Source organism: Ictidomys tridecemlineatus, chromosome 3 (assembly GCF_052094955.1).
Source record: "Ictidomys tridecemlineatus isolate mIctTri1 chromosome 3, mIctTri1.hap1, whole genome shotgun sequence".
In the NCBI taxonomy this organism is placed as follows: domain Eukaryota; kingdom Metazoa; phylum Chordata; class Mammalia; order Rodentia; family Sciuridae; genus Ictidomys; species Ictidomys tridecemlineatus.
Window position 1 is genome coordinate 4817871 of NC_135479.1, and position 26937 is coordinate 4844807.

General features: G+C 51.3%; 1 protein-coding gene and 2 long non-coding RNA genes across 4 annotated transcripts in view; 1 reads left to right on the forward strand and 2 right to left on the reverse strand.

Moving 5' to 3' along the window:
- The window catches only part of LOC144375963 (uncharacterized), a 48508-nt gene that overhangs the window by 14971 nt on the left and 6600 nt on the right, over positions 1-26937 (reverse strand). The window lies entirely within an intron of this gene.
- On the reverse strand, positions 794-22415 carry LOC144375965 (uncharacterized). The gene is made up of 2 exons (XR_013435917.1): positions 6077-22415; positions 794-5813 (listed from the first exon to the last, which is right to left on the reverse strand). It is a non-coding gene; the product is annotated as an uncharacterized LOC144375965 (long non-coding RNA).
- St6galnac1 (ST6 N-acetylgalactosaminide alpha-2,6-sialyltransferase 1) lies at positions 5783-26348 on the forward strand. Of its 2 annotated transcripts, none has more exons than XM_013361644.4 (9): positions 5783-6214; positions 22162-22972; positions 23580-23748; positions 23827-23998; positions 24205-24343; positions 24594-24697; positions 24892-24981; positions 25059-25158; positions 25424-26348. In XM_013361644.4, exons 1-9 carry the CDS (start codon positions 6081-6083, stop codon positions 25607-25609), a joined length of 1905 nt encoding a protein of 634 aa, XP_013217098.3. In that variant the 5' UTR covers positions 5783-6080; the 3' UTR covers positions 25610-26348. The 2 variants fall into 2 exon arrangements, with proteins under 2 accessions (XP_013217098.3, XP_077897740.1); XM_078041614.1 differs by lacking the exon at positions 5783-6214 and adding an exon at positions 20221-20406.

Genomic DNA, 26937 nt, shown 5'->3' on the forward strand with positions numbered 1-26937 from the left:
GCAGGAAACACTGAAGCTGTGAAGAGTTTCATTTTGATGAAAATATTTTTACCAGATTTAATTACATTTTCAAAATCATTTTAAATTCTGCTTTATTTGAAAATGTTTGACTAAAATGTGATGGAAACCTTTTAAGGGTTCAAACATGATATCTGACCCCTCCTTTGTACCCTTGCCAGGCCCCACAAAAGTAAAATGGAGGGTTGGAGATATAGCTCAGTTGGAGAGCGCATGCCTCGCAAACACAAGGCCCTGGGTTCAATCCCCAGCACCACACACACACACACACACACACACAGTTAAAATGGAATACTTGCAATAGCTCTGTGAGAGGTTTACAGATTGTGCCTGGCAAACCCCACTCCTCTGGTAAAAAAAAATATGTAAATTTAAAAAAGCATTTCAATTGTCCTAAAAGTGGAGAAAATCCACTGAATTTCAGTGAGACTATATCTGTGACATTTGAGCCATGACCCATTCCCATCCTTCTCCCCAGGCTGGTAAGGCCAAGAAGATAATGTGTCCCCCACCCCCACCCCCGTTCCCCCGCCCCTCCCCCTTCAACTCCAATGGAGGGCAACAGTTTCAATACCTGGAGGAAGGAAGATCACTGTATCTCTCATCCTCCCAGCTCTGTTGCAAAAACTCCACTTCATTCAGGTGTGGCCAAGAGAACTGGGGAGCTCTTCCCCACCCAGAGCCACTTTGTAGGGTGGAAATTCTACACCAGCTTCAGCAGGTAGAAATCCCAGCAGACACATAAGCAACTGTACCCTCCACACAAACTAGAAACTAGACTTCACAGGATTTATTTAGAATTAAATAAACAAATGCTCGAGTAAACAGCAGTTATAATAGCGAACCCCAGAACAGGGTAGGGTGCAGTGTCTAGAGCTGCTGCAACATGCCATCTAAACTGTTAAGCTGGGCACAGCGGCATACACCTGTAATACAGCAATTTGGGAGGCTGAGGCAGGCAGATCCCAAGTTTGAGGTTAGCCTCAGCAATTTAGCGAGACCCCATCTCAAAAACTAAAACAGGGCTGGAGGTGTAGCTTGGTGACAGAGCACCCCTGGGGGTTCAGTCCCCAGCACCAAAACAATAAATAATAAGTTAAAATGACAGGTTTTCATTGAAAAATTACAAGACATGCAATGAAGTAGGAGCTTGGCCACACGCAGGGGAAGAACCCGGCCCGGAAACCGCTGTTGCAGGCACCCGGGTGTTGAATACATTAACGAAGATGCCCTGAGCAGCTGCAAGCATCGTATTCCACAGCTCAACTGTGCCAGGGCAGTGCGGTCAGTTGCTAAAAGGCCAAAATAAGAGCCTGGAGACATCAAGCAAGGCGCTTGGTTTATCTGGGAAGGCTTACTAGAGGTCGGCGCTGTCCGAGGAGGTGAAGGAACGGACGGCACCGCTGACCTCCTGGCACCTCCTCCAGCAGCGGCCTCTCCCACACAGCGCCTGGCCCAGTGGCAGCCACATCCATCCACAGGGCCCTCTGCACCATCACCACTGAGAGGTGTGTTTCAAGGTCAGGGTGCAGAAGTAGTAACGTCATCAGCATCCACTTGCTTAGCGTGCTTGTCTGACCAGCGTCCCAAGGAGCAAGGGTCCTGATATAGATGCAAGAAAGCAGCTGTCCTCAGACAGCACCGACTCACTCTGGTTCCCTTGTGCACAGAGAAAGCCAGTGTCCTTCAAGACCAAATGAACCTGACACGCTGGCCCAGCCTTGCTCTCGGGTTCCCTTTACTTGGCTGAGTTTTTGGAGACAGAAAGGGGGCCATTCAGGGACTTGGTGTTTTACTGTCTCCCTTTGCTTTAAGGACAATATAAACATGTTTTTAAAACACAGCAAAGTCCACCAAAAACCCTAAATCAGGCCAAGCTATGATTTGAAAGTGAAGGTAAAACAAAGACATCACAGATTAAGCAGAAACTAAGAGAATTAATTGCTGGCAGACTTGGTGTATAAGAAATACTAGAAGAAGTTCTTCAGGCAGAACACACTTATCCAAGATGGTGGTGATTCAGATCCATGTGAAAAGATGCTACTCCAGTAGAGGCGACCAGGCAGGGGATGCCAAGCAACAGCGCGCTCACATATGTGCTCAGTTCTTCTTTTAACTGATTTGAAAAGCAACTGCAGCCACGGCATGTACCTGTAATCCAAGTGACCGGGAGGACGACAGCCAGGAGGAGCTCAAGTTGAAGGGCAACCTCAGTGTCTTACTGAGGCTCCCTCACAAAATACAATCTAAATAAGGTTGGGGATGTAGCTCATGGTAGGATACTACTGGGTTCAATCCCCAACAGGGTAGAAATCTGAAATTAAAAAAATAATAAATCAGGTGTGGTGGTGCATGCCTAAAATCCCAGCAGCTTGGGAAGCTGAGGCAAGAGAATTGTGAGTTCAAAGCCAGCCCCCCAAAACTTAGGCCCTGAGCAACTTAGCAAGACCCTGTCTCAAAATAAAAGGGCTGGTTTACGTGGCTCAGTGGTTGTGCACCCCTGGATTCAATTCCTGGTACAAAAAGAAGAAAGAAAAATAATAAAAGTCAATTGCAGCTGGGTGTGGTGGCACATACCTAAAATTCCAGTGACTAGGAGGCTGAGGCAGGAGGACTGCAAGCTCAGGCCAGCCTGGACAATGTAGCAAGACCATGGGTCAAAAAATAAAAAGGGCTGGGGGCATAGCTCAGTTGTGGACCACCTCAGGTTTAACCCCCCAGTAGGAAAGAGAGAGGAAAAAAGAGGGAGGGAGGGAGGGGGGAAGGAAGGAAAACAGCACAAGTCAGCCCACCACATCACTGCTTCATAACGGAGCGGTCTGAACGACCCAAAGTCAGAGGCCGGCAGACTGGCACAGAAAGAAGCCCCCGTGATGTGCTCTTTTCAGATTCAGATACAAACAGGCTACAAGTAAAAGGATGAAAGCCTTCTGTGCACATGGCAACCGCACCGGGCAAAACAGACTTTAAGAGGAAATCTTCTCCTGGAGATAAAGAGGGACATTTCACATTGGCAAAAGCGTCGCTCCACCAACAAGACATTGTGTTTCACAGCATAACTGTCACACCCTGATTTTACAGTCCCAACACTAATGGGTGACGTCCCGAGAAAGACTCACAAGGCAGCAAGGTGAGGCGCGCATGGAGTGATCAGAAGCAAGATGCAGTCACCTGTGTCAGTCCCACTGGAAAATCAAGCCGAGAGGCTCTGAAGGGACAGTCCGACACAGGAGGGCCCGATAATAGCCATCACAGAAGACTCACCAGCACCCCAAGTCTGTGACCTAACACAACTGCTCCCAAAGAAGGTCCAGATCTTGACACCGCGCGCAGACAGGGACAATTTACAGACCAAGAAAAATGTGAAGCTGGTTATGTGACAGTGTCCCCCTCCCCAAGCAAGGACACCAAGGACAGAGGCGCTTCCCTCAGTCACCTCTGCCCAGAGGACGTGCTCACAGCTCCGACGCGGGCCTCCACCAAGGTCAGGAAGAGACAGCTACTGTGTCCACTGATCCCAGGTTGTTATCATTATTTTTTAGAATTTAGTTTTTAGTTGTAGTCGTACACAATCTCTTTATTTATTTATTTTTATGTGGTGCTGAGGACCGGACTCAGGGCCCTTCATGTACTAAGTGAGCACTTTGTCGCTGGGCTATAGCCCCAGCCCCGATCCCAGGTTATTCTTGTTCCTGTGGCCTGTCCACAGAGCCACTGAGAAAGGAGCCAGGTTCCTACACCGTTTATTTAGACACTGCTGGCTCTGACTTCCTCCTGGGTTCTTACAGTTTGTATCGGTGCCTTTATTAGGAGGCTGACGTAGGGCTGCATCCTTTTTGAGATAGTGTCTCCTCTGATGCCCAGACACCATGATAAACATCGAACACATCTGCTGGTGACGTCATCTTTAAAAGTGGGCTCTTGCTGGGCTCTGTGGGGCACGGCCTGCAATCCCAGTGGCTCAGGAGGTTGAGCACAGGATTTGAGAAGATCAGGTACAGAAGAAGGGCCATGGAGCACAGCCCCTCAAGGTAGAAGACCAAAATATGCCACCCCACCCCTCAAAATATGCCTCTTTGGCGTCAGAATTATTTTCCACTGATTATTTTGAGAAACAGCAGGCCCAGAAAAAGGTCTAAGAGCGGAGCTGAAGTTGTCCTTTCCAAGGGAAAATCGCATTTATAAAGAAAAAGAACGGTGACAGGTGGAGGGAGCTCCAGCCGCACTCCAGCCGCACGGAGGTGACCGCTGCACCCACGCATTTCCCGCCTGCCTCCCCTCTGCCCGCCTCTCCCCAGCACCGATTTCCCATGTGAGGTGACAACCCTACACAAGCTGGAGTTGTCACCGGCCACCTGTGACAGGGGTCCCCGCCAAGAACTTAGAAAGGCAGAGGAAACGTGATTTTCTTCCTCTACCCCACCAGCTCCAGGGTGGGGCTTTCAACCTTCCAAAAGTTGAAATGCCTTTCACCTGACCCAGGATTCCTCTGAGCCATCGAGCGTCCCTCAGAGCAGAGAGGATCCAATGGCTGAGCTTTTCAAGAAGTCCCACCCTGAGTGACTCCAAGGCACACTTGCTGGTGCAGGGCATCCGTCCAGAGCAGCTGCGCCCCCCCCCCCCCCTGGTCTTTTGGAGATTGACAACTCAAAATTGTGGGCGCCGTAGACACACACGCTCTCTGTCTGTAGGTGAAGATGGGAGGCCGTGAAGTGCCGAGCGGTGGCCACTCAGGTGAAACAGCCAGCTCTGCTTAAGGTCCTCCGGGGAAAGTCCCACTCCACTCCAGAGCCCTTCACACCCAACTCAGCTTGAAAAAGTGACAGAAGATGTGGAAAAACCAGTTTTGCCCCAGTTTGCAATGCCTTTTAACAATTCTTACTCTAACCTGAGCTTCTGCCTGCACTCTCTCTCCACCGTTCTCTCTTGGTCTGCCTCTCTCAGGAGTAAAAGGAAATGACAATCATCTTCTTGCTTCACTTTTCACTGCAAATGACCTTCTGACAACTCTTATCTGCATAGAAGTTCCCACACGCCCTGCTGGATGGTTTACAAAGAAGACCAAAGTCGAAAGTTTTAGTCTAAAAAGGAGAGAGATAAAAGTAGATTTATCAGACATAAGAATTATGATGCCTAGAGTCAGTTCCTCTAAAACGTGTCTTTTCCTGGACCTCACACGCCTGGCAGCATTGGGCTGGAACCTGAGAACCGGGAAGTGAACTGTGGATTATTCCACCCCACTGACCTGGGTTGTAATTTTCACTCAAGAGTAATATGTTGTTTTTCTTTCTTTCTTTTTTTTTCTAAAATCAAGGCGGTGCTAATTTCTCAGAGGGCTGCTGGGCAGCGGTGGAGAATGCAACCTCTGGGTTGGGCAGATGGGGACCCGGAGCCAGCAGCGCCCTGTGGTCTTGGGTGACCGCTGGCTGGCAGAGGCAGTTTCCTTAACTGTGAAATGGAGAGGGCCAGGGTCCCTCCCGTGGCTGCGCCAGTTGCCCTGGGGCCCGTGAAGCCTCACACGGTGGGTTCCATGCACGGTGGGTGCCTGGCGGAGTGCACAAGGTTTCAGAAGAGGAGGAGGAAGGTGGAAAGGCCACGGTGACCGAGAGCCGGTGCCTCCCATAAACAAGGCACTACTGCATGTGGTGATCTCACGGTGTCCTTGGGACAGCCCAGAGGCACGGGGGCCTCTGCTTTTCCCATTTGGGAATGAGGCGATCAGATCAAGGAACTTGATAACGTGGGCTTGCTTCTCATGGATGTAGTCCTCTCGAAGCTCTGCATTCAGAAATTGGCTTCAGAGACAGAAAAGGAAGGTGAACTTGTTTGAACAAAAGGAGTTTCTCTTCCTTGCAGCCACGCCAGCCTATAAGCCTTCATAAAACAGCGAAGGCGGTTCCTCTTCCCCTGGCAGAGACTGATAGCCTCCGCACTCACCACAGTGGCTCCCGGTGAAGACGGGGTGCACACTCCCTGACCGGAGGCCTGGGCGGGGAGCCCGTCCCTGTTCACATCCAGCCCCAGGATATGGAGAAATCTCCCATAGGGCCCCACTCACCAGCATGAGGTCCTGCCCACGGAGACTCAGTCGACTCGGTCGCCTGGGCCAAGTGTGGCCCTTGCTTGTGGCCGCGCTGGTCTTCTTCCTCCTCACCCTGCCTTCCTTCATTAAGGAGCCCAGCACGAAGCCTTCCAGGTAAGAGTCGCTCCCTTCCAGGTTCCTCCTGTCCCCTGAGGGGGACTGAAAACTGTAGCCCAGGGAGCCTTGGGACCTCTGAGCCACTGTGAAGGTGTCAGATCAGAGATGTCAAGAACCACTGGCGGGAAGACCCTAGGGAGGTGGAGGAGATAGTGGCAGTGGGAGAACAAGGTCCAGGGACCCCACCGGCTCCTGTGGGGCAGAAAGGGAGGCGAGAGCTGAGAACTCAGGGAGCCGTCAGCAGAGAGCACAGGTGGAAATGGGATGAGCTCCCCTCTGGGACCCTGAGTAAGGCCAGCAGCCTCAGCGTTGGCTCTCACAGGCCGAGAGCCAAAGACGCGTCCCAGCTGTTCCATTTGTTTAAAACCATGCCACCCCGAGAGGTCTGTCAGTGACACGGAGCTTCCACTGAGGGAGGCAGCTCTGATTCTGTGCCCCAAGGTAGCCCTCCAAAAAGAGTCATTTTTCTTAGAAAATAAATACCCTCTGGCAGTGAGAGGCCCTTTTCCTTCCAGACTCGAAAAATTTTTTTTTCTTCTTTTGGTTTTGCATAGAGTTAAAAATAATACAGAGAAGAGAGGCAGGAAGTGAAGGTCACCCCGTGACACCCCACGTCTGATCACTGTTAATACGTTGGTGTTACGATTACAGCTCACACTTCCACAGCATTACTGTGGGCCAGGCCCTGTGCTAAATGCTTTCTGTTCATTAACTAATTCTCGTTATTATGAGGATGCTGAGACACCGAGAGCTAAGCTGAGTCACCTAAATAACACTGCTAGGACATCTCAGGGCCAGGATTTAAACCCAGGTATTCTGATCCTGAATCCCAAGTATGTCTCCTTCATGCTATGTAACACCTTCATCTATGTATCCCACCACACTTACTGTGCCACAGGACAATTATTTTTTTCAGTACTGAGGACTAAACCCCGGTGCTCTACCACTGAGCCACTTCCCCAGCCCTTTTGATTTTGAGACAGGATCTCGCGATGCTACCCAGGCTGGCTTCACACTTTTGATCCTTCTGCCTTGGCCTCCTGAGTAGCTGCATTACAGGCATTCAAGGCCTGGCTACAGGGCAATTTTAAAATCACACTTATGTTAGACATTATTCCATGTTATTGATTCACAGACTACTATTTATTATTATCATTAATTAATTAATTTATTTATTTTGTGGTGCTGGGATGGAACCCAGGGCCTCATACATGCTGGGCAAGCGCTCTGCCTTGAGATAACACCCAGCCTCATTCCCTCTCCCTTCTTTTTCATAGCTGCATAGCATTTTGCAGAACTGATAGGGTTTCTTTAGCCAAGCCCTATTGATTAGCACAGGGGTATTGGACATAGGGGTGGGCAACCGGATTGTCACTCATTTTTCACTTCCTTTTGTACATTTCCGTAGCGTTTCTGTAAAGGGATTTCTTGAAATGGGATTGCCAAGACAATGATTACAGCCATAAGAAATGTTAATGGAGACGTCAAAGCATTTTCCCCAAAGGCAACACTAGGGGGCGAGAAGGTCAGCTCTCTGCCAGACGTGGCAACCCCGGAGAGCTTTAATGCTTTGGGGGTTTCCATTCTATAGTGTGCTTCTTTTTTAAATTTTCATTTACCAGTTTATTGGGGAAGCTAAGGCTCTTTTTAAAGATGTTAACCATTTGTACTTTTCTGTTTTCTTTTTTGGTACCAGGGATTGAACCCAGAGGTGCTTTACCTCTGGGCCACAGCCCCCGCTTTTTTTTTTAAGTTAATTTAAAGACGGGGTCTTGCTAAGTTGCTGAGGCTGACTTTGAACTTGCGATCCTCCTGCCTCAGTCTCCCGAGTAGCAGAATCATTTGTATTTTTCCATGAATGCTCTGTTCATATTGTTTGCTCTTTTTTTTTAAGTAAATTATTTCTTTTTCCTATTTGTAAGAGATTCCCATGTATTGGGTATATTAACTCTTTTCTGACTTATATGTTACAATGCTTCAAATGTTGCCTTTGGCCCAATGTTTATTCCGTGTTTGTGATATTGGATCTCATACAGAAGTAATATTTATGTAGATAAATCTTTTCCTTTATGGTCACTGGGCTTTTTGTGCAATTTTTAGGAAAACAAGTCCTACCCCCAAATCATACAAGTTTTCTTTTTAATTTTCTACTAATATTCCTGCATTTTCCCCCTTTATGTTGAATAAGTTCATCCTGCAGAATTGAACATGAACATGAACATTCTCCAGGACTCTTGATTCTTATCAGCAAAACCCAAATCCATCAAGCTTAAGTAGGATAGTGAGGGGACGAGATGCTAGAGCAGCACAGCTCTCCTGGGGAGCCCTGCAAGGTGACACTGGCCTGCAGTGAACGGCCGCTGGTGACAGGGCTCCTGGCCACCTTCCCCAGGAGTTAAGGGACAGAGGTTAGTGGCCAGGAGATGTCTGCTCTAGAGGTTTCTGAAGGCCAAAGGCCACTGTGACTCAGGGCGGGGTGATGTGTGGGGAAGATGACGGAGCCACACTGCCCGTCCCAGTCGTTCCTGTGGCACCTGTGCTACAGGGATGGGGATCAGAGCCTTGAAACTGCCCGGCTACTTTCTGGAGCCAAGCAATGAGACTACTCACCCCAGGAAACGTGTGGAAATGCTGACGGCTGCCAGGGGCAGCAGGGGTCAGGCCAGGAAGGCCCCTCCTGGAGAAGAGCCATGCTTACTGACAGCGAGACCAGGTCAGCAGGTCCCTGCCATCAAACAGGCTGACGGAGCCTCGGGGTGAGCAGAGACACCTCCCCAACACACAGCAGCAGGTGGGCACTCAAGTAATGAGGCCAAGGTCAGAAGAGCTGAGCCTTGACAGAGGGGGCAGCCCGGGCCTCCGCCCAGAGGTAGAGCATTGGCCCAGCACCTGCAAGGCCCCGGGCTCCATCCCAGCCAACACCACAGAAGGAAAGAAAGAGGGGCAGAGTTCTCCTGCCTGGCCATGATCTTGCCGCCCCCTCCCTTGCTCCCTCATCGCCCCAAACTCCCCTCATCTCATCCCCGTCTCCCCATCCCTACCTACAGCTGAGAGGGTTGTAGCTCTGGTTTGGCTGAGAGGGGGAACAGGAGAGGAGCTCTGAACCACGCAGGACACCTGGAGCTCTCCAGGAGATCAGAGAGATGAGGGAGAGCGAGGGCGAGAGACAGAGAGCGGGGGAGAGGAGACAGATTATATCGTAATTTTTCTTAGACCGAGTCTCGGGTTTTTGGTTGGTTGTTTTGTTTTGGTACTGTGGACCCAGGCCCTGCACATGCTAAGCCATGCTCTGCCACTGAGCTACACCCTCAGCCTCCTAAGACTGAATTTTCAGCCTCAAAAGTGACTATAACATTTTGGAGTCATTCCCGTTTCCATTAAGGAATGGGAAAAAGGGAACATATTATGCTGCTCGATAAACTGTTTACATAATTAAGTTCCCAAATGGTTGACAGAAGAACCAAGTGCCATACGGAGTCCCTGGAAGAGACTCCCTGGAAATTCTCTGTTGAAGGATTCTCAGAGGATGTGGCACTGGCGACGAGCAGGGCTCAGATGAGGGACGGGGAAAGGGTGAGGAAATCCACAAACAAGGAGCTGACCTAAAACGAGTCCTCTGGCCTTGACGAGCCATAGCCAACTGGCCCCAGAGCAGCCAAGGGCTGGCCCTGGGCAGCAGCGGCCCTGCAGCAGGGTGGGGACAGAGGCTTGCTGCACAGGGCATGCGGGCAGCGGTGGCCTCGTGAGACTGGTATGTGAAGGCCTTTAGAGGTGAACTGGGTGGGTGGGAAGGTGGAGTGGGTGCCATCTTGGCCTGACCAGCAGTGTCAACCTGGGGTGGGATACAGAGAGAGTTCCCAAGCAAATGACCCTGACCACAAAGTCCAACAGGGGGAGACTATCCAGTGAATCTCAAGGCGAAGAGAATCTGGGAGCAGGAAGAAAGGGGACATCGAGAGACATGTCAAAGGAACAGGAAGCAGAGTAGAAGAGGCAAACGTGACCACAAGCTTTGCACCTTAGAGACTGGCCACGGTCCACCCTCCTCAGTCTTGGTCCCACAGTGCTTCTGGGACGAGGGTAACAGTAAAACCAGACACAATCCAGGCACAATGGCACACACCTGTGATCCCAGCTACTCAGGAGGCTGGGGCAGGAGGATCACAGGTTCAAGGCCAACCTTGGCAACTTAGTGAGGTCCTCTCTAAAAATAAAACTTATTAAAAATGGCTGGGGATGTGGCTCAGTAGTAGAGTGGCCCTGGATCCAATTCCCAGAACAACAACAAAAAAAAAAAAAAAACAGACATAAAAGGGAGTTTTAAAAAGCTTACCTAAATTTATGAGGGTCAAAATCAAGGTGTCGACAACCACTTTCATGATACATCATTAACATTTCAGACCTGGAGATGTTTCCAGAGCACCCTCTACCCAGGAGCTGTCTGTGTACTCCTTGGTAGACAGCCAACATCAGGGTATTTATTCTTTCTGAAAGATCTCAAATATGAGGCTCAAAAAGGTCAACGCTGATTCCACCCAACCAGAAAATAGCAAAACAGAGACTTGAACTTAGGGGACTTTGGCTCCAAATGCCATTCTCCCACTATCTCCCTTGTGTGTTGACTCTCAAGAGATGCAAAGTCTAAAGAAAGCGACCGACTACAAAGAAGGCGGCGGGCAGGACATGTGACAAGTGCCACGAAGCAGACAGGGAGGACCAAGTCCAAGGGGGAGTCGGAGTGAGAACGTCACGGAGAAGCCTAATGACTGTGTGACATTTCAGCCATCAGGGACAATGCAAACCAAGGGAACAGTGTGAGCGGTGGCCCAGAATGCTCAGGAGGGAGTCGTCGGAGGCTGATCAACCAGCACCGGTGTGGCCCTTGCCGTGTGCCAGGCCTGGTCTCAGAGTCACGGTGGTTCTGCATTAGGTGTTTCAGATAGATACATCATCACCACCACTCCCTGTTACAGTCTGGTCACAAATGCATCCCAGGCAAGCTGGCTGCCGTCCAGACTCTCAGCCCCAACACCAGACTCTGCCCTTCAGCTCCTCAGGTTCAACAAACCCAGAGTTTTGTTTCGTCTCCCACCAGAGCACCCATTTCTTGTGGGCAGCCTCTTATTTGTCTCTATTTCCTCGGCATTTTGAGCATGTCCTGAACACAGCACAGGAGCATAGATGAGTGCTTGTTGATGAAAGAATAAACTCCTGCCCTTAAATAGCAGGCCAAAGTATTTACAGACGTCATTCTGTGCTATAGAACTTTAAGAGCTCGGGATGACTTGCTCAAGTCTGTGCTCGATGCAGGTTACTCTGCCACTGGATGTCCTGGATGATGGGGGACAGTTACGGGGTCAGAGTTCAGGATACCTGAGCAGGGACGGTACAGATAGGAAGAGCGAGCCGAGAGTGCCAGATCTGCGGGACTTAGGCCACAAGGAGCATGGAGGAAGGGGTGAAGAAGAGGGACTTGGAGCAGCTCTGTGACCTCAGACCAGGGTTACTGGCCACCTCTCACATCTTCTTAGGACAAGGTCAAGTGCATCAAACTGTGAAGGTGTTGGTCCCAGGCTAGGTTTTGCAGGCTGAGGTGCAGATGTGATCCAAAGCCACCCTCTGCTGCCTGATATGAATATGTTAGAGAGGATGATTGACAGTAAGCTTTGAAAACACATCTATGGAGTCTGCTTTCCATTTTAATTTGTTTTGGAATAAGAAACACCACCTTATTTTCTGGGACCTCCTGATTTCCAATTCTGGGCCTCTCCAGCTGCAGGAGAACTTAACCTCACCGGTGGTTCTTCCCCCTCTGGCCCATCCCAGGATGTTGCCAAGGGCTCCTGCACCTGAAGTGGTGCCAAGCATGGGAGGGCAGCAGACTCTTAGCCCCTGGTGGAGCTGCTGCCAAGCAGTACTGTCCCTGTCCCTGGGCTCCCCCCAGGTCCACCTGGCTTGGACTGTCTGTGGTCCCATCTCCCAAGGCTCTGCATGCAACCATTTCCTTTCTGGGGAAGTGTCAGACCCCCAGATCACTGCCACAGGGGATAGTGGCCTCTGATCCCCTGAACACAGATCTCTCTCCTGTCTCTGCTCTCCCTTCTCTTTCCCCTGCCCCCAACCAGAGAAAGTCTTTCCAGGGAAGGGACAATGGCAGTAGGAAGTAGTAAGTCCTCCTCCCTCCTAACTTCTCCAAGACATTTTATGTATTTCACCAATTTTTAAATTTTTTAAAAAAATTTATTTGTATGTGGTGCTGAGGATGGAACCCAGGGCCTCACACAGGCTAGGCAAGCGCTCTACCGCTGAGCCACAACCCCGGGCCTTATTTCACCAAATTTTGAACATGGAACAGACTCTTAACTGCTAGGGGAGGTGAGGGGGTGCAGGGAGGAAAATAGTTAACATTCCAGAACATTAGACAACTGCACAGGACAGGGACCTGGCGGCTCATGCCTGCGGGACTAACAGTGCGTTCTTGCAGAGGATGGGGTTATAGGAGATTGACACCCCTGCGTCTGCAGTGAGCACACATTTCCTCCCTCACTTCTGAAGACTCAGGAAAAAAAAGGCTCAATTTGGGTGTCACTTCCCATTGCAGAGGCCTCCCAGACAGAGCTGTCTTCCTGAGTCGCCTGAGACACCTGTTGCAGCTATGGATATTCATGTCCGTCTCCCTGGTAGGCTGAGCTTCTAAGATGGGTGACCCAGCTGTTGGTCCCTAACAGACATCCTATGCTGGGCGTATGGCCAGTCATTTAAGAAAATATTTGCCAAATAAACATTGCCTGGGGCTTTCTAATTCTCATGGGATTTTCAATGTCTCATTTTGTTTTCAGCTTTTCTCCTCAATATTTTTTTAAACTTTTAAAAATACCTTTATTTAGTGATTTATTTATTTGTTTGTTTTTATGTGGTGCTGAGGATCGAACTCAGGGCCTCGCATGTGCTAGGTGAACGCTCGACCGCTGAACCACAACCCCAGCCCCTCTCCTCGATATTTCGTGTTTGTTCACAAGACGTGCACAGTTCTAAAGACCAACGCTGCCATGCGGACGGAGGCCTACCTCCCACCCCAGGACCCTGATCCCCAAGGCTCCTACTCCACTATCCTGCTGTGTCTTTTGGCACTGACCCCACGTTTCTGAATAACATGGCTGCCCTGCAGTCCTCCGACCTCTCAACTTGAAGTGGTTAAGTGCTGTCCATGACAGATGGTTTACCCCCAGCCTTGGGCTGATCATCCCTTTCAAGTGTCCTCTCTGGACATGGTGACCCAAAGGGAAGCTGATTGGGCGTCTGTCACTGTGTCATCCCAGCACTGACAACTGTCCCAGTTTGACCAGCGTATCTTAGTACGGCATGGTAATAAAAGTCCAAATCATGCTGTCATCCTGTGAGCATATATGGATATGCATGGATCTGTAACAACAGATCACATCATTTTGCATGTCCATAAGGCACCAATAAAAAATGTGGAAAGAAAAAAAGAAAGAAAAATAAAGTGCCTTCTATACATTGGATCGTTAAGTGTTATGAGACAGGTATTAAGAATCCCATTTAATGCATAAGGAAATGGAGGCTCAAAGGGTTTGGTGACTTGCCCCCCGCACCTGGCCAGGCAGGATGAATCACGTTTTTGTGTTGGAACCTTCAAACAGCTCTCTTTGAGCCCTTTACAAAATATATGTCATTGCCGACCAGTGGTCCCATGCTGTGGACCCTGGAACTCACTCCTCCTCCTCACTCCTCCTCCTCACTCCTCCTCCTCACTCCTCCTCCTCACTCCTTCCTTCTAGTGGCATTTTGGTGTCCATCTCTGGCCATGCTTCCTCCCACTACTGAGCACTACTCTGCTCTCTATGAAATCAGCTTCTGAAGCTTCCCGTGGTGAGAACACGTGTATCTTCAGTGCCTGGCTTATTTCACTTACCTGACACCCTCCAGTCCCACCCATGTTGCCACAAATGGCAGACCCCCATTTTTCGGCTGGCCAGCCTCTCATTGTTGCACACACCACCTTTTCTCACCCCCTCATCCACCAATGGAGAAAACTTGGCCGATTCCATGCCTTGGCTCTTGTGAATACAGCTGCAGTGAACGTGGAGCGCAGGTCTCTGATGGCACAGATCTCGGTTCCTTGGGCTGGATTCTATGGTGCAGTATTTGTAGTTGGCTGAGGAGCCTTCAGACGGTTCTCTGTAAAGGGGAATCCGTCCACGCTGCAGGCGGTGATCTTTTGCCTTTTTTATCGTAGCCATTCAAACTGGGCAGAGATCACCTCTGTTTTGTTTGTATTCCTCATCATCAATGACATTCAGCAATTTTTCACATATTTGGCCATTGGGTACCTTCTTTTGAGAAATGTCTGTTCAGATCATTTGCTATTTTCAAGTGACGATTCTCGTTCTTGCTGCCGTTTGAGTACCTCGTCTTCTTCTGTGGATGTTAATCCCTTGTCAGATGGATAGTTTCCAGTACTTCCTCCCATTCTGTATGTCACCCTGCGCTCCATTGATGGTTTTCTTTGTGTGCAGAGCATATTTTAATTTTTTTTAGATGTTGATGAACCTTTTATTTTATTCATTTATTGATGTCTGGTGCTGAGAGTCGAACGCAGTGCCTCATCGTGCTAGGAAGCGCTCTGCCACTGAGCCCCAGCCCCATATTGTTTGATATAATGCCACTTGTCTGTTTGTGTCTTTGTCATCTGTACCTTTGGGGTCTTATCCAAAAAATTAATCGCCCAGAACAATGTCTTAAAACATGTCCCATATGTTTTCTTCCAGCAGCTTCAGGTTTTACCTTTAGGTCTTTGATCCTTTCCCCTTTTCCCCTGTGCTGGGGGTGGCTCCCAGGGCCCTGAGTCAGGATTTGTGCCGCCGGCTACTTCGATCCATTGGCTGTCAGTTGGCTTGTGTACCTGGTAAGGGAGGAGGGCGGTGTTTCGTTCTTCCCTGTGTGGATATCCAGCTTTCCCAGCACCATGTACTGAAGACCCTGCGCCTGACTCTTGCCCCGTATCTGCCATTGTTGTTTAAAACACCTCCTCCCTGGATGGCTTGGTCCCGCCCACCACCAGCCCTACTCTGCATCTTCTCCTAAACTCTCACAATATTCAGGCCTGGGAGTCAGGGGCGAGCCCTGCCTGAGGACAGGAGGTGTGTTTTACGGACAGAGGACACCCAACTTGCAAACCAACTCACTGTCATTCTGGCCCAGTGAGTCCAGGGAGGAGACGGGCATCCCAGAGAGCGCCTGCGGAGCCCTAGGCAGGGTGTGCTTCGGGAATGGCTTCCTCATTTTTTCCTCTGAATTTTTTTCTTTTCTTCCTCTTCTGTCCCCATTAGTATCTCCCCTTCTGTAATTGAAGGGTTCATAGCAAACAAAAGTTTCCTCTGGGGTCTGGGGTTGTGGCTCAGCTGTAGAGCGCTCACCTAGCATGTGCGAGGCACTGGGCTAGATCCTCAGCACCACATACAAATAAAAGGTATTGTGTCCACTACAACTGAAACAATTTTTATTTTAAAAAAGGTTTCCTCTGAACGTTTCCTCCTCCCCTGACACATCATCCCCTTAGTAACTCTCCAAATGAACGAGCTCTGACCTGAAAAAGAACACTCAGAATAACAAGACACGGATTTCCAGCAAATGTTTCAACCCACAAAGGTAATGTAGGCAGTTGTACAGCTTTTCGCCATGGAAGCGGCCCACTGAAAAATCATTCAAAACCTTTAAATCATCTAAAACTTTTCAGGATTTCCAGGGAAAATACACCTGCCACTTGGAAAAGCAGAACTGTTTTCATTTCAGATAGGAAAGGAGACCCCAGAGAGCCACCAAACTCCAGGGGGGACTGGGACAGCTACGTGGACACAGGGGAGTCTTGGAACCCACAGATCTGGCTAAGAGAGGGGCCAGGAGCAGCCCCTGGAGTAGGGCTGGACAGCAGGAGTCAGGCGACCCAGGAGCGGCCAAGGCGGGTCTGCCCCCTTCCAGGAGAAACAGCTGGAACTGGAATCACAGGGAGGGACAGAGAGGCAGAGCTGATGACCAGGACTGCCTAGGGGGCCCAGGACTCAAGGACGTGAGGGGACGCCCATTTGTGTGACTGGCCACTCATGACCACAGACATGGCACACAGCTGACTGGGACCCCTCCCAGTCTCCGTACCACAGCTCGGGAGCCCAGGTACAGAGCTACTGTGGAAATCACAAGTCTTTTGACCACTTTCCCATGCCCCAGAAGTAATCCACTCCTGCCGCCATTACAGGTGACCACTGACCGGGGTAGTATTCTCAAACTTCAGTTCAGACAGCCTCTGGCACAGCCTCGGATCCCGTCCCGCATTGTCTGTAGGCTGTAATCTCGTAAAACCTTGCTGGGTTGCCAAGTTGCTTTATGACTTCAGGCATAAATGAACTTTGAACCTGTTGCCATTTCTTTGCCTCCAAGCTCCCCCGTGGTGATGTTTTTACCAATAGAGAGGAGACTGCAGTGAAACATTCTTGTATGTGCTACTTTTATCAAATAGAGCTGCTTGAGCCTCATGATGATTAAATGCAATATTTTTTCTTACCTCCCCAGTAGATTAGAATTATGAAATTATTATTATTATTTTTGCTTAAGTGTGGTCCATAATTATTTCCCCTGTCCTTCTGGACTAGATGCCCTTAATAGAAAAGTGCTCTCCTGCCCCAGCCCTGCCCATGGCTCAGGATCTGAACAATGAAAACAGGATACTCAGCTTCTGCACACCACTTTAGCATTCAGTGAATCCATGGGTAACAATAAGGAAATGCTTGTATAAACACCTGTGAACCTAACAATCATAGGTGTGTTTAATTATTGATAATTGAAACTTAAATCACATAATTATGTCACTCCCTGGATTACTGCTGTGACTTCCTGCACAATGTTAACGAGTTCTCAAGCACCCGGAGCATTTGCAGGCAGAACTGTCTTCTCTGGGCGTCCCTGGGCCACTCCTGCCTCCAGACCGATTCTAGAGAGGGACGCTGTATGTCTTCAGGGGCCGTGTGACCACTGTACAGAGGGCCAGCTGTCGGTGCTGCACAGTCTGCACAGTGGGTGAGTGTCAGCTCCGTCCTGGCAGCTCTTGACCCTCCCACTCCATCAACCCAGTGAGTCACCAAGGACACAGCCTGACCTAGACCAGCTGGGTCTTCCGGGGCGTCCTGAGTGGTATTCTCTCATAATGGATACTTCGGGGGTGTCTGCCCAGCCTATAACCCTCCTCTTCCTCTTGAAATAGTCATCCTCTTGTGCAGAGGGTGGACCCTAGGATGTCACATACTGTGTGACCCAGACCAGTGGGTAGGAAATGGAACCCAAGTCCTTCTACCAAGATTAAAAATCTGGGAGCAAAGAGTCAAGCCCCTAGGACGGGGGTTACCAGGTGGCTACATTCATCCATGATGCGGGCTGAAGAGGGGAGACTCAGCGCTGACTCGCTGGACAGAGAGAGAAACCAACGCAGAGGGGGCAGGAGTGAGAACAGGGCCAGAGGGAGACATGGGTTCCAGTCTCCTGGGGGAGCAACCACTTCTTGCTTTTTATTTTTTTTTTAAAAAAACCCTTTGTTTACTTTCATGTGGTGATGAGGACAGAAGCCAGGGCTTCGAATGTGCTAGGCGGGCGCTCTACCACTGCTCCACGACCCCCGCCCCCACTTCTTGCTCTTGATTCCTTGAGACACTGACCTTGGAATAAGTTTCCCTTTTGCTTTTCTTTTTTTTTTCTTTTAATATATATTTTTTAGTTGTAAATGCAGCTTTTATTTATTTTTATGTGGTGCTGAGGATTGAACCCAGGACCTCACGTGCCAGGCAAGTGCTCTACCACGAGCCACAACTCCAGCCCCATTTTTGCTTTTCTTTTCCTTTTTTTTTTTTTTTTTTTTGTGCTGGGGATTGAACCCAGGGCCAGAAAATGAGAAATGAAAAAAGAATCGGGACTGAAGCCTATTAGCCTTTCCATCAACCCTACCCCAGGGCCTCTCCCTCCTGGTCTGAACTACCCAACATTTGAAAGACTCCTCTGGGCCACACCACAAAGGAAGAGGCACCTTCTACAGGGGGATATTCAAAGTGCAGGGGTGCCAGGGAGGCAGGAACCCTGGAGGCAGGAACCCTGGAGTGAGGAGGCCAGGCCAGCCTTTGATGGCGCCCTGAAGGGATTTAGGCCTCTGTTCAGTTTCAAAGTCAGGACCCAGAGTGTCCCTCCAGGAAGACCAGACAAATGCAGAGGTGAGTCTTCTCAGCTGAGAAAGGCAGGTGGGGAGCCCTGGAGGGCTGGCTGGCCTGGAGGGAGGCCTTGGGAGGAAAGGTTAGCTCAAGTCATCTGCTTGCCTCACCTGTTGTCTGGAACCAGCCCTTCATTTCTCCAAGAATAAGGATGCCTTTGTCTTCTGCCTCTGGTAACAATTACTGGACATTTCATGGGTCCAAGGTCCATGCCTTATTTGGTCTGTGCTCCTGGTAACTACACAGCACTTTGCACAGAACAGACATTCGGTAAACGCTTGCTGAGTCAGAGTTTGCCGCAGTCTTGGCTGGGCACAAGAACAGGAGCCACTCACACCTTGTAGATTCAAGCAGCAATTCTTTATTCCCGAACTCACACCGGCCCTGTACAAACGCGTCCTGGGGAAATCCAAGTTCTGGGCCAAATACACGTACTCCCCCAGGCTTTTAATCCCAAATACCTTCTGAATTCCACGAGAACTCAACGGGAACTCAGGCAGCAGGATATGCCCTATTTCTAGCAGGAATAACCTTAAACCTAGAACTGCCCTAAACCCAGATTGTCCTAAAATGGGAACGCCCTAAACCCAAGGAGTGGGATACTTCCTAAAACCTGCAGGGTACACCCTAAACCTGGATCCACCCTGGTCCTTGAGCAGGGTCACCTTTCTCAAACACACATGCAATGTCACAGCGAATGTCCAAGGCAAGTCCATTTCCACGAGTCCTTCCTCTAAGCAATATGGGGTACGCTGGCAAGGAAATTTCGATGCGTCATTCCTACTTGGCAATGGCCCTCAGTAAGAGTTCTCTCGTGTCCTGTGTACATATTTCATATTCTATTATGCTTTTGTTTAAATCCACTTCCTTTTGAATTCAGAAGCCCTTCATAAGCCCTGATGTGGCATGATGTGGCACTATGACAGCATGATGTGAGGGCTGCCAGGGTGACTTCTGCCACCTCAGAGTTTGTAACAGAATAAACAAGATGGCATTGAGAGATGGCATTTCCCTAAACACACAAGCACCTCAAAATGTGACAGAATCAACACCTGTTTGGCTTCAGTATCAACATTATTGCAGGAAGCAGAGCTGGAGTCCAGCGATGTCCAGGGCACCCCCCAAGTTCCTGGCTCTCTTAGCACAGCTCCTAATTACAATTTGATCCTTATTTGTGTGACTATCTGTCATTCCCCTTTATATCTCAGACTCCATGGGGAAGGTTGGGTTTGGCTGAGCTCATCGATTAGGCCCCAGTAGCTTGTGCAGTGCTCAATAAATATCTGCTGAATCAAACAATGAATGCATAACTGTTGGACTGGGTGGGGGAGTTGAGGAACCGGAAACCAGGCAAGCAAACTCCTAGCTGTGCTTGCTGAACTGGGACCCATTGCAAACCTGACCTTGAATCTCCTGAGGGGAAGAAGGGAGGGAACTTGTGTCTGTTGGGCTGCATCCTCTGCCAGGTGCCTTTCCATGCTGTCAGTTCATGCTCCCCAAAGCCTTTTCCCAGCAGTGCATTTTACAGATAGGAAAACCAAGAGTCCAGGAAGTTCGGGAGAGTTCTCCAGTCTTGTGAGCTGATAGACCAAGTGTTCACACCCTTGCTCAGGCCTGCGGGGTGCAGGCTTCATGCTCCTCCTTTTTTCCTCCAGAGTAGCCTTGGTAAGTCTGTTAACAAAACGTAGCTCAGAAGAACACTTGCAGCAGGAGGAGGGAGCCTGGGACACATGTGACCAGGACTAGTGGGGAGGCCTGAAAGTCAGCCACAGAGCACAGCAGCAGGAACTGAGGACCTGGAAATCCTCCTGGGCCGTGGCTCCTCCCAAGGCTCCCAGGAGCCCTTGCAAACATCTGGGTCGTGTAGGGGCCCCTCAAGTCAGAGACCCAGGTTTCTCCCAGGACACCTGAACCAAGTTACATGTAAATGGCTGACACCTCTCACAGTGTCACGTAGAAGTCAAAAACAGAAAGGAAACATGATTCCTGGAGCTAAACCCTTGCATGCCAGAAGTCAGACCAGGCATCCTGAATATGTTTCCTTTTTTATTTTTTAAAATTATTTAATACATGTTTTTAGTTGTTGATGGACCTTTATGTTATTATTTTTGGGGATAAGGGGACATGGGATTGAACTCAGGGGCACACAACCACTGAGCTCCAGCCTCAGCCTCAGTTCCACCCCAGCATCTCAAAAGAAAGAAAGAAGACGTGAAGGCTGGCAGCTCTGGTCTGTATGTGAAGATGTGAAGGCTGGCAGCTCTGGTCTGTATTTAGGGAGAGGGTCTCACTTGCTTTAGGGCCTTGCTAAGAGTTGGCTTTGAACTCTTTAAAAAAATTTTTTTTTTAATATTTATTTTTCAGTTTTCGGTGAATACAACATCTTTATTTTATTTTTATGTGGTGCTGAGGATCGAACCCAGTGCCCCATGCATGCCAGGTGAGTGTGTTACCGCTTGAGCCACATCCCCAGCCCTGGCTTTGAACTCTTGATCCTCCTTCCTCAGCCTCCTGAGCGGCTGGGATTATAGGCATGTGCTGCTGCACCCAGCTTATTCATTTATTTATAAGCGGTGCTGAGGATTGAACCCAGTGCTTCCCACGTACTAGGCAAGCGCTTTACCACTGAGCCACAACGCTAGCCCCCACCACCAGAAACGGCCTTTGGAATGGAACTTGGATTGCACCGTCCTCCTTCAGCACCCTCTCTACCTCCCATCTGGAAGTCTTCGATAGCTCCTCCTGCACAAGTGGACAAATGGCAAATTCCAAATCCAGGATCCCACACACCACGCCAGTGGCTCTCCATCCCTGCCCCCACTCTGCCCTGTAGCAGCCAACCAGAGGTCCCATGCTCCCCAGAGCAGCCTTCCCAAGGGCTCCATCAGCCCCCACACCCAGGCAGGAGTCTCCTACCTGGCTCTTACTAGGCTTTCTGTTGCTCACAGCTGGGACAGGCCTTCCACCTGCAATCGCCAACATCTACTGTGAGATGTGGCATGAAGAGTGGGCTTTTGACAAATACGCATTGAGAATATACTTTTTTCCCTAATGATGCCAACAAGCAAAAGTTTGTTTTTAAGGGTTTGGCTCTCGGTAATATTTGAGGTTAGTCTGTAAGGCAAACCTTTCAAAGTTGGGCTAGGGTTCAGGTTGGGGATGGAGCAGAGCGCTTCCCTGGCATGCAGAAGACTCTGGGTTCCACCCCAGCATCTCAAAAGAAAGAAAGAAGACGTGAAGGCTGGCAGCTCTGGTCTGTATGTGATGTGCCTCTCCCATTCCTTGTGAGTGATGTTATGTAACTTATTTACCTATGCTTCATTTTTTAAAAAGGAAGTTAATCAAATGATACAAATATTAGGTGACAGAACCATTCCATTCTTGCAAATCGCAGCCAGAATGGCGGTCTTCTCTGGGGCCCAGGTGTAGGTGCAGGAAGGGCGGTCCAGCCTGGGAGCCAGCACCCCGAATGCTTGCTGTTGCCAAGGTCTCTCTCCTGACCACAGGTCCATCTCCAGGTGCACTGCCAAAGTGCAAAGTGTGATCTCTGCGGATGGCCACACCGTCCCCTTCATCTCCTGTGGAGACTAGTTTGAAGTCGGCCTGAGGCACGATCGCAATCACTAGTCATGCTTCTGAACTGTTTCTACTCTTTGCTAAAAGTTCTCTCTTCCACAGGTATCAGTATATACAGAGCACTCAACAAAGGATTCAGGATTTGATACAAAAGACCATCATGGGATGGCGGACGAGCACCCCTGCAAAGTCAGTGAAGGAGACCCGTGCCCCAGACACACACCCCCGGCCCACAGCCCGCAGCGCCACAGAAAGCAGGACAGAGGCCCACCGGGCACCGGGCACCGCCTCACCTACAAGCCAGGAAGAAGAGACAGCCAAGGTGGACACACTGCCACCAAGAGGTCAGGACAAGGACAGGGCCTCGACCAGGACAGAGGCACTGGCCCTGCAAAGTGAGCACAAGAAGACAGCTGGAGGAAGAGAGGCCCAGAAGGGGAAGCTGACCTCGGCAAGGACAGGGACGCCCCAGAGCAACGTGGCAACTGGAGCCCAGAGGCTCGGTCCAGGAATCGGGGAGAAAGAGTTGACCACCGCAGGAGCAGCACCACCGAGGACGAGACCCAGAGCCACCACGAGACCGAGAGCCACCACGAGACCCAGAGCCACCACGAGACCCAGAGCCACCACGAGACCCAGACCAAGGCCGTCGATGAGACCGAGAGCCACCACGAGACGGAGGGTGACCACGACACCCAGGGCCATGAGGAGACCGAGCGTGACCACAGGATCAAGGGCGAGGACGACAGCAGCTGTCCAGGCCAAGAAGAAGCCCACCCTGGCCGCCCCGCCTGCCCCTTCCCCAAGCCCCACCGTGCCAAGAAGCCAGAGACTCAAGGCCGCCAACTTCAAGTCGGAGCCTCGGTGGGATTTTGAGGAAAAATACAGCCTGGACAGGGGGAGCCTGCGGACGGTGAGTCCCAGCCCCGGGCTCCCGCTCTGGAGCCCCTGCCGGGCAGCACCCACCCACTTGGCCTTGCCCACCTCCTGCCCCCTCCTATGACAGCCAACATGGGGGAGGAGGGCCGGCAGGCCCCAGAGTCCTGCTCCCCCGGCACCAGAAGTGTGAGTGAGGAAGGGCCCTCCCTGCAGGTCCCGAAGGCCGCTGGAGGGTCGTCAGGCAGGAGGGGAGACAGCGCCAAGTCTCACCCTCTGCCTGGTCTTCCCAGCCAAGCTGCCTCTAAGGCCTTCACTCCCCTGCAGCCGCCCCCACCACTGTCCTCCCACGCCCCGGCACTGGGGGCAGCATTCAGATGTGTCCACTCACACACAGAGTTGAACCCTGGCACCACAGCACACTGGACACAGGCCACACGATTCCTCTCCCACTCACCAAGGTGCCTCTGCCTCGAGGGCAGAGAATGCTCGTTCCCTAGGTCCCCTCAGGGCCCCAGTGGGCCCAGACCAGGGACAGGAAGGTCAGCAGAGCCTGGACTAGAAGAGGGGACAGAGGCAGTGCCTTCCCCACTGTGGCCCTCCCCAGCCTCTGCTTCCTGACCTCCGTGTCCTGCTGCACACAGACCTGCCCTGACTCGCTGAAGACCAGAGCTGCCAATTCATCGTGGCTCCAGAACCTCTTTCTGCCCAACCTCACTCTCTTCCTGGACTCCAGGCACTTCAACCAGAGCGAGTGGAACCGCCTGGAGCACTTTGCACCGCCCTTTGGCTTCATGGAGCTCAATCACTCCTGTGAGTCCTCACCCCCATGGAGGCTGGGGCCAGCAGACCTGGGAGGACAGGGCTCTGAAGGCACCCTCCTCGTTCCAGTGGTGCAGAAGGTGGTGTCAAGGTTCCCTCCCGTGCCCCAGCAGCAGCTGCTCCTGGCCGGCCTCCCCACTGGGAGCACGCGGTGCGTCACTTGTGCCGTGGTGGGCAACGGGGGCATCCTGAACAACTCCCACGTGGGCCAGGAGATAGACAGCCATGACTATGTGTTCCGGTAAGGCGTCCCACCCCGGCTCAGACATGGGCTGCTCCGAGGGACCTGTCAGGGTGTCCCATGCCTCTGTCTGGACAAGGTGGAACCCGGGTCTCTCCAGTATATAGCCACTGCCTCCCCCATTCTCCCTTTCCTGGGCCCCCATCCTCCCACACCAACTGCCTACACCTCCCTTCTCTGCTTTCTCATTTTGTCTTTCTGTGCAGATTGAGTGGAGCTGTCATTAAAGGCTACGAACAGGACGTGGGGACCCGCACGTCCTTCTACGGCTTCACCGCCTTCTCCCTGACCCAGTCCCTTCTCATACTGGGCGGTCGGGGTTTCCGGCACGTGCCTGTAGGGGAGGTGAGCAGGGAGGAAGGAATTGGCCTGGCCACAGACTCTGGATAGGGGACTCGTGGGTGAGAGGGGACATGAGCGTCTCGGGTCTGGACAGAGTCTGCGGTCGGTTCTGTTCACATGAAGGACAAGGGCAGAGAGGACATCCACACCAGGTCAGCAGAGAGCAAGAGGGCACTCTGGTGTGAAAGCCAGGCTGCCCAGCCCACGGTCCTCAAGCAGTACCCCAGGGTCACTCGCTGTCCTTGCTCTCTAGGACGTCCGCTACCTGCACTTCCTAGAGGGCACCCGGGACTACGAGTGGCTGGAAGCCCTGCTCCTGAACCAGACCCTGCAGAGAAAGAGCCTCTTCTGGTTCAGGTACCCACTTCCCTCCTCCTGCCCCTCACCACCTGCCCCCCGAGGCTGAACCATAAAGTGAATGGCTACAAAGGGGTGGGCAGGTGGGGACAGCCTTGGCTGCCACCTGGAGATGGACACCAGCCATGCCCATGACCCTGACTTGGCCCCCACTGAGCCAGTAACCGAGCCTGAACGATCATCCCTGACCACAGGCACAGGCCCCAGGAAGCTTTCCGGGAAGCCTTGCAACTGGACAGATACCTACTGCTGCATCCAGACTTTCTCCGGTACATGAAGAACAGGTGAGAGCAGAGAGTCCGCGAAGGGGCTTCTCGTCCGTGCAGCCTCCTGACGGTTGGGGATCTGGGGTATTTTACAGGTTTCTGAGGTCGAAGACCCTGGACGGTTCCCACTGGAGAATATACCGCCCCACCACCGGTGCCCTCCTGCTGCTCACTGCCCTGCACCTCTGCGACAAGGTAAGGCTCCACTTCAGGAACAGGAGTAACTGGAGAATAGCTCTGGGCTAGTTCTAGGCCTGCTCAGCACAGGACAGGGGCCGGTCCGGGTGCACACCTCTGTCCAGGACGGGCAGCGAGCACGACTGTATGTGTGCATCCAAAGCACCTGCACCCAGGCCCCCAGGCAGAGAACCAGGATAACCCCCCCCACAGAGTCGGCCCACGTGAAGGAGCCTGGGTGACAGCCACCACAGATCCCATTTCTCCTCCGACCTTTACCTAGGTGAGTGCCTATGGCTTCATCACCGAGGGCCACGAGCGTTTCTCTGATCACTACTATGACAAAACATGGAAACGAGTGGTCTTCTACATAAACCATGACTTCAAGTTAGAGAGAGCTGTCTGGAAGCGCCTACATGACGAAGGTATCATCCGGCTGTACCAGCGTCCCCAAACAGCAAAGAACTGACCAGAGCCTGGGCCCCAGCAGTCTCTTCACCCACTCCAGAACCCAGGGCGGGCGGGGGTCTTGTGACTCTCCTGCCATTTCCCCAGGGCTGGCACCAGGCTCCAAGCCCTAAGACTTCCAAGAACACCAGCACAGAGGAGAAAACTCCCTCGACACCACAGATGATGGGTGGAGGTTTTGGAATCTTTCACAAGGTGGATGCAGGGTCCAAAGGAAATGCCCGAGGCCAAGGACTTTTTTAATTAAATGGAAGAGTAAGTGGTCAATACCACCCATTGCTGAAAAACACTCGTCACTGTCCAGGAGTGCTGGGCACAGAAGAAGGAGCTGGAACTCACAGAGATGCATAGATCTGGTGTTTATTGCAGATCTTCTACTTAGCAACTGTAAAATGTTTAATTTAACCAGAGGTTGTCTGGAGGCCCTTTCCAGGGGTTATCTGATTATTGAAGGGTCTGTACTTTTCCTGTCTCTGAGCCACTTGACAACTTTGTGTTGTAGGAAACTGACAGTGACATAAATGATTCATCTCCATGGAGATGCAAGTAAACTTTGCACAGTGAGGGTGCACTTGTTACCTCGTGGACACTCACCAGATGGGTACCTACTGACAACTTCGTTTTCACATTTCTGAGTGCCCAAATGTGTATCTGATCCTTGGATTCACCTTTGAACCAGTTTTTACATCTTACTGGCTCCTTCGTTAATCAATGAGTAAATGAAATCTTTGACATGTTTATTTTCCATTTGAGTGAGAATTATGATCTCAACCTTTAAAAATTCACCCTTTAACTTTTCCATCTAAAGTTCATTAGATTAAAACTTCATGCTAAAGAATTCGGTTTCCTTTCCCTTTATCCTCTGTCCTCCCACCAACCTGCTTTCTCACTCAGCCCCCAGGCTGAGAGCTGAACGCAGCCAGAGACATGTCAGTTCCCCAGATCCCTGGAGCCAGAGCACAGAGGATCGGGGCGAGGCCCGCGGGGCTCTAACGGTGCAGTGCCAGTCCCGCGCGGCAGGCGGCGGCAGCGGGCGCCCTGGTGCCCGCGTTCCCTGCGGCGCTGGCCTCTGCTTCCCGGCTCCCACGCAGGTGGTAGGAGGTGACACGCCTGGGGCACACCGCCGCTGAGGCTTAGGGTGGACAGAGCCGATCTGGGCAGGGCCGGGCCTGGGCAGGCGTTTGGGGAAATGGGGGAGAAGAACCCGTCGCGCTGCCGCAGCAGTGACTCCACGTTGACCCCTCCAGGGACAGCCTGTGCAGGTGGCAGGACCTGCGGCCCAAGCACGGGGCCGGCGAGGCCGCGAGGGTGCACATGGCGAAGGCGCCC

Excerpts from the sequence above, each read along its gene's own strand:
- St6galnac1 (XM_013361644.4), top strand. The coding sequence starts at position 6,081 with ATGAGGTCCTGCCCACGGAGACTCAGTCGACTCGGTCGCCTGGGCCAA. Across the intron at positions 23,999-24,204 it reads AGCCATGACTATGTGTTCCG|ATTGAGTGGAGCTGTCATTA; the intron begins GTAAGGCGTCCC and ends CTTTCTGTGCAG. Across the intron at positions 24,698-24,891 it reads AAGAGCCTCTTCTGGTTCAG|GCACAGGCCCCAGGAAGCTT; the intron begins GTACCCACTTCC and ends CCCTGACCACAG.